Source organism: Rhea pennata, chromosome Z, assembly GCF_028389875.1.
Source record: "Rhea pennata isolate bPtePen1 chromosome Z, bPtePen1.pri, whole genome shotgun sequence".
NCBI classification, from domain to species: domain Eukaryota; kingdom Metazoa; phylum Chordata; class Aves; order Rheiformes; family Rheidae; genus Rhea; species Rhea pennata.
In genome coordinates this window covers 72,298,886-72,310,601 of record NC_084702.1, presented here as the reverse complement: position 1 = coordinate 72,310,601, position 11,716 = coordinate 72,298,886, and the positions used below count along the sequence as shown (strand labels likewise).

Here is an 11,716-nt window from a genome sequence, read left to right as displayed (position 1 = left end):
ACTGAGCCTCATAAGCATCTCTGCATGGTTTCCTGGCTAAGGCTCTGTGCCACATGACAGTAACTGAACTGCTTCCTAATGGAAGCTGGCTCTGAAAGTAGTAAGTGCTTTTCCTGCCTCAGATATAATCAATCTTACTGGATCTAAGTGGTTCCAGGAGCTAAATTCAGTGTCTCTCCATCCATGGAACAGTTATTTCACAATCTAGGAAAACTGAACAGTTACTAAGAAAGGAGTAACAAGTTAATTAACTTTGGGAAAAATTAAACAGAAGTCATGATAGGTTCTGATCATTTTAAAATTCAAGAACAGACAGTTTTCTGTCCTTTCTAAATCTTTCTAAAAGATTTGCTCTGCTTCAAACAAGAGATAATTCAGGGGAATTACAGTTGTCAAAACAGATGATCACAATGAACCCTTCTGGCCTTCTGATCAGCAGTGTTCTAAAAGAATGGAGTGCCTTTCTGCCCCTAAAAAGAGCTTAATTCACCTAATATTTTAGACACATAATAAAACCCTCTACAGATATTGTTTCTCAAATGGAAATACAATTCTTCAAAGTAAAATAGCTTTGTAAAGAAACAAGGTATGCTTTCAAGAATCCTAAACCGTTAATGATAATGCCATCTTCTGGCAAAAAAGGGGAAGCCCTTTACTTTTCTACAATGAATAACTGCCAGCCTTCCCTCAATTATTGTCAGGAGCTAATTTTGTTTGTTCACGTGTGACAACACTGTTTTCTAGTGCATAAATGTAACATTCTTCAAAGTGATTGCTGAACATCAAAGCCCAAGTCTTATTTCCAGCAAAGCTGTGACTTCCCTGAAAATAGGACTGAGACGGAATTCTTTAACTTCTTAAAACAGTTGGATATAACATATGTTTTGAGGAAGAAGGAAGTCAATTTGGAAGCAGAAATCTCTATACGCACCCAATTACAAGGTCAAATAGTCTCAGCCTTAAGAATTTTTCATTCACTCTGTATTGTAACATGGAATATAATTCACTGCAGTTCAGTGGTTGCTGTTCTCATTTTAACTGGCAGAAAGACTCGGTGTCACTTTGAAATTTTCACATTCCCCACAAAGAAGAGAGCTGCTTTTCCTCTGACAAGCAGGTACTGCAGCAGGTTAGCCGTGCAAACAGTGAGCTCAATTAAGTGCAAAGCATCTTTCTTTCTAATACACAAGTTAGCTGTGAGGGAGTAACAGTGACGAGCTACCTTACTGCTGAAACACATAAGAAGTCTAAACAGTAAGATATCTAGATCAGGGACCAATCAGCTTATTGTCTTTACATAGCAAACTTGAGTTCTCCACAACTTATTTCTTACGCAGATGAATCTTGAAAAGATCTTACAAGTCTGCCAGGCTCTGGTAATGGGTAAATACCCACTGTAAAAAGCAGTAGAACTTTATGTAAAGAGATCAACACAAAGCACAGAATAATATCATTGTTTATCATCAGTGAAGAACTGCACTGTTTTGGTAATTGGAGTTTTTGAAAGTACATAAAGCCAGAAAAAAAAAAGGCATAAATAGTAGAAACCACTGGTTATATCTTATGTATTCTGAAAAGAACAAACTTACTACAAAATTATGCTCTAGGAGCTATCTAGGAGCTATCTTCCATTTTAAAATGCTTTTAATTATTAATTGGCTCTTACACAGGTCTTTTCACCCTCAACACACTTTTCAAAGTGGATAAAATGGCCTTCAAAAAGATACTCAATCAGTGGCTGTTAGTCACTGTGCATAAACTAAAGTACATGAAAATCCCCACATGAACTATTCTACGGATAAAGCAGCCTTATACTACTATATCTTGATCCTTATTAATCTCTGATGTAGTAAAGAACTCAGTGCATTGTTCACTTGAAAAGTAACACCCACATGCACTGTTATCCCACAATATTTACCTGGCAATTTTGTTTGACTTTCACTGATACTCCTGATTGTCACCACTGAGACATGATGCAAGTATCACTATATTTTAAACCAGGGAAATGAAGCCATGGCAAAGTGAAGAGACCTTAGGTAGCACTCAAAACCTTACAATGTTAATTAATGCAAGTTATATTTAATTCTGTAAATAATCCAAGATTATCATTCTGAATCATAACCTTTGGTCTAATCATAAAATAATTTTATTAGAACCAGTTCTCAGGCATCAGATAAAAGTAACAATTTTTGAATCTTAACAGCACCTTATTTTCATACCTATGACTTTGTACTGTGTCAAACACTGATGTACCTTTGCTTTACAAAGCTTTACAAAAACAAAAGTTAAGAACTTAAAATTACTTAAGTTTGTAATACACGTAGCAGGTACTTACCCTTCCTTTCCTGATCACAGCTCTACCAGCGTATTGTACTTTATTAGTTAACCATATCATCCCGAGCATGTCTTCAGCACAGCCTGTGTCTCAAGGTGTTTGATGTTTTTGGGGGTATAGAAGCAAAAGACTAGAATGAAACCAATCTTTCATGAGAACATTTCCTGAGAAAAGACTTATTAATTCATGTCAATAGTCATTCATCTATGTTTCTTATTCCTCTGAACATTAAGCTAATTTTTAACTTGTCCATAGCCAAATTTGATTTAGCCCTCCAGGAACGGATGGCTAATTTGCTTTTCCAGGACACCACAAAAAACGTTTTAATCTTTAATCATTTTGACCCCCATTCTCTTGAATACTAGGGCATTCCTGTGAGCAACAGAGTCGTGGCATGGTTGCATTTTTATGAGCACAAGACACATAATAAAAAATAGTCTCTGCTATAAAAACAAAACTATAATTTTAGTTTAAGATGCAAACACAATAGGTAGTGAACTATGAAACACAGTTTGAAACATCGATCAGTGCGCCAGACCCATTTATAAGAACATAGGATTACACTATGCAGTTCCCTGTGTGTGTACACTATGTGGATTAAATACTCGGTTGCTGGAGTAAGTGTTGTAGCAGGCCATTTTGAAGATACGAGGAACAAAACTGAGTACTAGTAATACATAACCATCTGTAGCTTCTGCATAAGAAAAATAATTGGAAAGGGAGGAGTATATGTAACATTAACTGATAAATGTTTTACAGCTGGACCATGTAAAAGAATGTCTTCTCCCTTCATCAACATTCCTGCTTCCTTTGCTACTGGCATACCTAAGACAGAGCTGGTTACTGGATCTACGGTTAATCTCACTGTTCTTTTAAACGGACTAAAAAGCCACAACTAAGTATTGTGGCCTTTTTCTTTTCAAATAAAGTATTTTTTCAATTTGCAAAAGACTGGTAATTGTTATAATCATTATTTCATACTAATTATAGTCTGATGACTTCAGCAGAAGAGACTTCTTCCTACAGCTGATACCCGACAACTGCTTAAAACAACAGCTGCATGGAAATGGAAGTGTCTAATATTCAACCGCAGCTAAGAAAATAATCTATGAGTTATATTAGGATGCTGATTACTTGAAAATTGTGTCCGGGTATCTCTTGTAGGCAATATTTACCAAATGGCTTTCAGTATTTATTTAGTTTTGGAACTACATCAAGGCAAACTGCTGTGCAGTCCACTTCCAGGCTTGGAGGGGGACAAGCTTACCAAATTTAGCCCCAGAGCGAGAAACCTGGTGTTCATAGTTCCCCCAACTTGAATTCAACTCCAGCCTGATGAAGTCTGTATTTATACTTTCCCTCACGGGAAGACATCCCCCCCTCCCCCGTTTCAACGTTTCACCAACCGTTCAGATTTTCCAGCTCGCCCGAGGGGGAGCGGGGGGATCAGGCTCACTCCGAGCTGTGCCGTTGCTCGTGGTTACGCGATTACAAACAAGTCGCGTGTTGTGCGATGCACCTGTATCACGAATAGGGGGAAATAACAAATAACTAAATAAAGAGCACATCGTTTCCAGACTGAGGGGACGCGTCGGAACGAGCTAAATCGCTACAAACGCGCGGCTTAAGCCGGAGCGTCCCGCGGCGCCAGCTGCATTGCGGGGATTCCCGGCCGCACTGCCGCCTTTCATCCTTTTTTATCCCTCTGCTGCCCTTAATTAATTAATTACTTCATTACTTCATTTATTTATTTATTTCCCTCCCCTCCCCCACGCCAGAGCGGGGCTGCTGCTCCCCAGCGGGCCGGGCGAGGCCGCCGCGGCCTGCGGCTCCCCGAGCCCGCCCCGCCTCCCCTTCCCTCGCGACGGCCCCCGCCACTCGCCCTCGGAGTCACTCACCGGCCGCGGCCGGAGCGGAGCGGAGCCGAAGGCGGGCAGGAGCGCGGCGCGCCGGCCCCTCGCGCAGGCTGCGGCAGCGGCGCCCAGGCCGTGTTCCCATGGCAACGGCGCCTTTCCCGCTTCAAACGCTCGCGCCCGCAGCCAGCGAATGGGGCGAAGAAGAGGCGGGGAGGGGGCGGGGACTCTCGGGGAGGAACCAATTACAGGCGGCGGAGGGAGTAGGGGCGGGGAGAGGCGGGAAGGGAGGACGGAAGGAGCGGCTGGTGCCGCCCACGCTTCGCTCTGCGCGCTGTAATTGGCCGAGGCTGCTGCCAGTCGGACGTCGATCCCCGCCTACTGCCTGTACCGGAAGTGAAGGTGAGGGCGGGGTTGTAATGGCGGATGTGTTCGTGTTGGGGTTTCCGTTATTCCACGGCCTCCTGCCGCCCTGGGGGCGGCTGTGGGGGCGCTGGGCTCAGGGCGGCGGCGGCGGCGGCGGCTCGTTTCGGGGGCTGGATGGAGGCGCTGTGCGCGCTGCGCGTCCCCCAGCGGGCATGTGGGTCGCGGGACAGCCCAGTGGGGGCAAAACAGTTCTGTAAAAATGTGTTATTTACTTAAATGTGCAGCTCTGTCAAAATACAAAATTCACCTAGAGCTCGAGATTTCTGCAGTTTTTAAATGTCTTTCTGATCTCCGTTGCTTTATATATATGTGTGTGTGTGTGTATATATATATATTTGTAGTGTGCATATATATATATATATATATTATATATATTTTTTATATTTTTATGTGTACGGTTGTGTATGTGTGTGTATATATATATGTGTGTGTGTATATATATATATATATATATATATATATATGTATGTTATTATGAAAAACCGCTTGTCCTGCTGAGGTAGGTTATTAATTACTATATTTGTTGCTTGAGAGGTGTGCTCTTTCCTGCTCACACACCGGAGCTTAATCTCCCTGTGTGCCAAGAATCTCCTAGCGCTGCCCGACAGCCTCTCGCCCTGCCCAGAAAGCAGAGCGCTGGTCCCTTTGACGTTCCTTTTCTCAGCTCTGCCGCTGACTTCTGAAGGAGCTCCCTGTGCTGCCAGAGCTCTGTGCTGGGCAGTTGTTTCTGTGTGCCGGTTCCTGGTAATGCTGAGTTGATCATAGTGTTGATCATAGCTGTTTCTTCTGCTTTATCCTTTCCTGTCCCTCTAATGTGCTTCTTAATACATCAGCTGCAAGGAAATGTCATGCAATTTTTTTTTTGAGCTTTTAGAGAACACTTTTTTTGCATTGGGGCTTTCATGGACATTTTTGCTTTCCCTTAAGAGGAAAAGGCTCTATTTTTACCTTCTTAGGGTGGTTGCCAAGATTAATTATGCAATAACTGCAAGGGAATGGATGATTTTTAATCCATATTGAAAAAACATTTTCTGGAAAAATACGACTTGTCTGTTTGAACTCCCGTGTTGACCACGCTTAATCCTCTGCGCTCTTCAACAGCTCTTGTTGCAGTTGACAGAGGGGCATGGCGGTGAGAGCATGTGGCTTGATAATCTACAGGAGGCTGCAGTCAGCACCCCGTTCCAAGGTCACTGACAATATTGAATACCTCCTCCTCCAGACATCCTATGGGACCCATCATTGGACCCCACCCAAAGGTGATGTTTGCCCTGATAATATCCTTCAGGGTTGTTTGTGCTAGAGAGATTACGGACTGACCTTTGGCTGAATGCTGCTATGGTCAGCTTTGTTTAATCAGTTAACTGTAGCAAATCTAGGCTTTTTCAGCAGCATAGTGGACAGTTTTGTGGCCCAAATTCCTTACAAGCAGTAGTTGTATAAACTACTGGGCATGACAGTTTGAGTGGCAGAGGTCACCTAGTCATATTGCTTCAGGTGTCTGAAGCTTTTGGCAGACACTTAACAACTAACTAAAACTGGGTAGCTAGACAAGTTACTGCCTTCCTTCTCTGGCAGATACCGCTGTTGTCGATGCAGGGGTATTTCATCCACTGATTGTCAGAATGGTCATGCCTTGCAGCGCAACATTAGAAGACAAACTGAAAACCCATGATTTACCTTAAAATGCCTTTCTTTAAGGTGGTGTAATTCAGGAGATGATTGATGAAGAATGCAGGCCCTACGTAGTAAAAATGGTAGAAACAGCTAGGAGAAGTAGCTTCATCGCCATCTTCACCTAAGCCATTCTCACTCATCAGTGAGACCCTGAAAGAGAGACCCCGAGCCCTTGCAGTGCCCCAAGATGCACGGCAACGCCTCGTCTGTAAAGACACATGGCAGAGCCAGTGTTTGAGTTGCACAGTCTTGCAGCCCTTGTGCCAGGGGAAGTACAACACAGAAATGATTTAAATTCCTCGTAGCTCTTCTAAGCTGTTTCTTACCCTGTGAGATTTCGTACTGCTTTTTGCCTCGTTTTTACTACTTGTAAAATGGAATGCTGTCAAAGCATAGCACTTGAACAGTGTTTAAACAGGAATTTGCTAATTGGCAGAAAGTTAGTATCAACCATGCCCTGCTGTTAAAGGAAAGAACAAAAATTTTCAAATCTTTCCCTCTGGTCCTCTTCGTCAAAAGGCTAAATGGGTAGTTCTCAGGCTACTGGAAAGAAAGAAAGAGGAAAAAAAATCCATGGATTGGGACATGATTATTTGTAAGAGGAGAGTTCTGTTTGGAAAAGTTCACTGGGAATACTACAGTTGTAGACATGACCGCACACTTGTGAGTAAAATGACTCATAGACATGCATCCCAGGCAGTCAAGATTGTATCTTTTATGATTTTATAAATCAAAAATAATAGAAAAGCCATAATCTGATGACAGATACAATGATTTCTTGATACAGATCTTGAATTAGTAAATGAGAGAACTATTGCATTTTTATATTCTGTGTGGTATGAGTGACCTTCAAAGGCAGCCCTCGGTTGTGTGATGCAAAAACATAACTTGTGTATGATATAGGCATGTTTTTTAATATGTCAGGAGCCAGAATGATAAGAAGTTACCACATCCGTAAGGGCACACAGGAGATGAATCCACTTACGGCTAAATCTGTTTGTTGAAAATTTTAGAAGTCCGTAAGCAGGTGCAGCTCTTACAAAATTAAGCTATACCTGCTTGGATCTTCTCAAATGAACTTCATCAGCCTCATCTCAGCTCCTAAAACAGTGACATTGCACTAATTGAGCCTGTTGGGAGGGGGACATAAGGTTTGTTTTCTTCCTCAGCATGTTGGAACTTCATTAGTGCAAATTAGTGCTTTGAGGATCTGGAAGGTGCTATGTGATGTGGTGCCAGCAGTTCTTTTCTCCCACAAAGTAGGGCATGTTGCACAAAGCTGGAAACTTACTGACATTAGACTTGTGATTAGTAAGGGTAGGATGAAGCGATTCCCTTTCCCTCTGCTAGCTGGTAGGATGTTGTGTTTGTATCCTTTGAGTTGGAACAGAATCTCAGCCCTTCACCTTTTTTTGCTATCTCAGCTCATTGCATGGTTGATGACTGTGGGTCATAATTACCATTTTAAATGTGGTTATTTACTGCTCATGGATGTTCTGTGGGTGTTTCCTACTGATACTGTAAAAGTAATCCAGCTATGCAAGGCTGAGTGGATTCCATTTCTCAACTATTAGTAAAAATCCCAACTATGGAAATACTGACCTTCTTAAAAAGAAGGTGACAGCTTGACTTACAGTGTTAAATCAGGGAAAAATATTTTTACTTAAAACTTCAGTGTATTTGATCTCATATCTAAGACATCAATATGCAACATCAGTTGCCGTTTTCTGTACAGCTGCCTTTTGGAAAAGAACTGTATTTTATATTAGAATTGATATCAAGTTGTTGAGTTTCTGATGCACAGGCAAACAAGTGAGTGAGACCTGTTGGCATATGGGATTCCCATGTGCCCCAGCCCTAGTACTAAACGGTGGCTTTGGATACCTGGGATCCGAGGAAAGGTTCGTCTCTCTATGCTGAAATCATGGTCATTTGCAGACACCTACATAGAAAACAGTTAATGGGGGGGGGGTGAAGCCTAACTTTTATTTCTTCTTTTGAAATTTCTCAACTCCCTGTTTGTTGCTTTTTTAAAGGTCTTTCCTGGCTTGTTCTATTTCTGTTCGTCTGAAGCTTTCCTGAGAAAACCAAATCTGACTTTTCTCACCAAAAGTATGAACAGCTGGGGATATGTTATATTTATCCATTGTTTGTAATGGCATCTCTCATTCTAAGTAATATAAGAGAAAAGGAGAGCCTTGAAGAAGTCACAGCCGGTGAAAGGACTGGCTTTTAGACTTGCTGTATTTCAGAGGGGGTTATGGGAGAAAAATGGAAGTACTAGACTGTTATGTATCCCAGCATAGGAGAAACTATTGGTGGTTTAATGTCATAATTTTGCATCCAGAGGTTTCTAAGATGGCTCGGAGTATGTACAGCCGTGTCAAGGATGAAGCTCAGACAGTTTCCCCTTCCCCTTACTGAATCAATGAGTGATTCAATAAGTTGCTCCCTCTCCATGATTAAATTCTCACTAGTTTAGGATATATTGGAATAAGGAAGGCATGTGGGAAGCTTAGTTTTGTTCTCTGACAGCTTTCACCTTTTGGTTATAAAGCAGTGTTCAAACTGTTTATGTCCTGTAGTGTGAATCCATTGGTTGAAGGTCTTTTTTTCTGAAATCTACTTTTTAAATGTCATTTCTTTTTGTTGGGACTCATTGTTTCTGGGGTGTTGGTATAAGTTCTTCAGGATTGGGCCTTAAGCTTATGTGGGAGGGAAGAGTTGAGAGAGGACTGTTTGTAGGTCACCTAAAGAAAAGCATTCATGAGGCTTCTGGTCCTTGGCCTGAAATGTGATCTCTAAGGTGGAGCATTATGGGTGCAGAGTACTCCAGAGAAGAAAAGGAGGACTAGGAAAATAAATTTTCCAGTGCTGACAGGCCACTGGTAGTTTCAGATGATGTGGGATAAATAGAGATCCTGAAAGCCACAAGAGAGAGGAAATCAAGATGTAAAATTGCTCGAAATGCAACCTCTGTTCTTCAGTATCAGTTTGGGGGGACAGATGAGAGGGCACAGCAGTTAATACAAAACCAATGTTTCTTCATTGTCAACTGGAAAAAAAAATCACCTTCTTCCATGCAGACTTATGTTTTCATGCTTTTGGCAGGCCACGTGGATCCGGGAGAGGATGACCTTCAAACAGCCTTGCGAGAAACGCAGGAAGAGGCTGGCCTCGAGGCCAGTCAGCTCACCCTCATAGAGGGGTATAAGAAAGAACTGCACTACCCTGTCAATGGCAAACCCAAGACCGTAGTTTACTGGCTGGCAGAAATGAAGGACTGTAACACAGAAATCAAGCTTTCAGAGGAGCATCAGGCTTTTCGGTGGCTGAAGCTGGAGGATGCCTGTAAATTTGCGGAGTATGAGGATATGCAAGCAACGCTGAAAGATGTGCATCAGTATCTTTGCTCCAGAAAATAAATGCTCTATAAAGGTTAAGGGAAACTTAAAGAAATGCATCTTTTTTTTTTTTTACAAACAAGTAGGATGGCTGCAGAAATGTAGATTACTTTTTTAATCTATATGAATTTGGTGAAAATACTTGGAGCTTTTGCTTTTGTATCCCCTAACTCATGTGGAAAAGCATAATCTGATTCAACCATAAGCCAGAGATGTGTGAATTGAAACCACAGCTAACAAAGACTTCTTGTGTCTTTCTTTTCTTTTTGCTTCAGAGCGCTGAGCAACTGTGGGTCTCTTTTGAAAATCAAACGCTTGATGTCTCCTGAGCTGCTGATGTTAGAACTACAGAGTTGTGAAAATGAGCATATGGAGATAATTAATAACTAAATGTTTACTGCGAAAGTTGTGTGTTGCATTTCAAATAGGGCAGTATTTCTGCAGAACAGCAGTAGTTCTGTTCCCGACCCCTCCATTGATTTGCTGTGATAACTTGTCCTGTCACTTCAGGTCTTGTTTGTCTGTATCGTGAATGTACGTACATCACTAATCTACTGTTACAAAAAGTTTCTATCCAAGGAAGCTCAGTAAACAGTTGACATACTGTATTTGAAAGGTAAATTCAAAGTTACCTTCTTTCTTTGCTGTTTATTTTTTGCCTCTTTGCTCTCTAACAGTAATATTTGGCCATATGTTATTCTGTGGGTTGGGAGAGTGAACTATATTGCTACCTAGAGCCCCAGCTTCTGCACAGAAACTGTTGCAAGCTTGCACATTAGCTTATGTGTGATAGTATCAGGGTTTCACTGGCTGCAGGCTGTACCCACATGTGAGCAGTGCTGTAGATGATCATACTGGATGATTACAGTAGCCTGTGATGGTACCATTGAGCTCGCCTGCATCTGATCCCCTGTGAATATCTTTTAATTTCCTTGATATCAGTGAGAGTTGAGCTTGTCAATGTTTTGTGTAATCATATATGTTCTGATAGTAATGGGTGATATCTTTGGGATGTACATTAATAACAAAAAAGCATGATGGTATTAGCATTTTTGGATGAGCAACCAGGACTTTTTTAGTTTAGGGAAATCTGGGGAAAACGTGTGTGCCCTCTTCCCCCTGTCTCCATGAGCCATTGATGCCCAGGCACTTGGACCTTTCAAGGGAACTAAATATATGAGAAAGTGGGCTGCCCGTCTGCCTTCCTTCTCGACTGCTGGAGTGAAGAGACCGTGTCATCAGCATCACACCAGCTCTGGAAAAGAACCCAGGGCAGGGGGATGCCAGAGATGCAGAAGAATTGGGCTGAGAAACATAGGTTGTAGTTCAGCGGTGTGTAACTCTCCAGGTGTGCAGCTCCCGTCATTTGGGTGCAGCATGTATTAATAATGTCAGTGCCACTGTGGCAGTGGTGTCTTGCTCAACGCTGTTACCCTCCTATAGAATAATTTATAAAAGCCCACTTGTGCATTGTGTTAAGAATTAAAATATATACATACATATATATATATATATTTCATGTTCATTTATGAACACTGCTTAGAAAATTGCATTCAGGTGATGGCAGACAGTGAAGAACATACAGGTTGTATGGCTGCAGTGAATGCTTCTCGGCTGGTCGTTAGAGGATGAAAGACACCTCCCACTGTCATCTGGTCCATCCACTGCCCCAGAGGAGAATCTGCTATTTCAGTGTCTTCCTGATGGACATTTGGTTAATGTGCTCTTCAAGTCCTCTAGTGGTGCAGTCACACCCTCACCTCCTCTGTCCATACCCTGGTGAGTTTTGTCTCTAGTATTTAATCTAAGTAAACCAGTAAGAAATTATTAAAAAAATAACAACCAATTAGAAGGAGAAAATAGTTAAAAGCCCATGCTGCTTTACAGTCTTATTTTTTGTTATTATTTAACCTACCATTTAATCAATGCTTTGTAAACAATGGTGTTACTGGCTCTGTGTTTGAGTAAAATTTGCAAATTAAGCATGAATTAGTTATTATCAAGTCATTTGCTCGCCTATT

The 11,716-nt window shown here is 41.7% G+C and overlaps 1 protein-coding gene across 3 annotated transcripts; it reads left to right on the top strand.

Annotated features, from left to right (window-relative positions):
• The first annotated feature begins 4,616 nt into the window (after nucleotides 1-4,616).
• On the top strand, nucleotides 4,617-11,569 carry NUDT2 (nudix hydrolase 2). Of its 3 annotated transcripts, none has more exons than XM_062599344.1 (3): nucleotides 4,617-4,768; nucleotides 5,716-5,873; nucleotides 9,403-11,569. In XM_062599344.1, exons 2-3 carry the CDS (start codon nucleotides 5,741-5,743, stop codon nucleotides 9,714-9,716), a joined length of 447 nt encoding a protein of 148 aa, XP_062455328.1. In that variant the 5' UTR covers nucleotides 4,617-4,768; nucleotides 5,716-5,740; the 3' UTR covers nucleotides 9,717-11,569. The 3 variants fall into 3 exon arrangements, with proteins under 3 accessions (XP_062455328.1, XP_062455327.1, XP_062455330.1); XM_062599343.1 differs by having other exon boundaries at nucleotides 4,617-4,807; XM_062599346.1 differs by lacking the exon at nucleotides 4,617-4,768 and adding an exon at nucleotides 5,105-5,358.
• Nucleotides 11,570-11,716: the final 147 nt, after the last annotated feature.

Bases quoted from the DNA above. Each gene is read 5' to 3' on its own strand.
- NUDT2 (XM_062599344.1), top strand. From the start codon at position 5,741: ATGGCGGTGAGAGCATGTGGCTTGATAATCTACAGGAGGCTGCAGTCA. The intron at 5,874-9,402 runs GTGATGTTTGCC...TGCTTTTGGCAG, and splicing joins TCATTGGACCCCACCCAAAG to GCCACGTGGATCCGGGAGAG.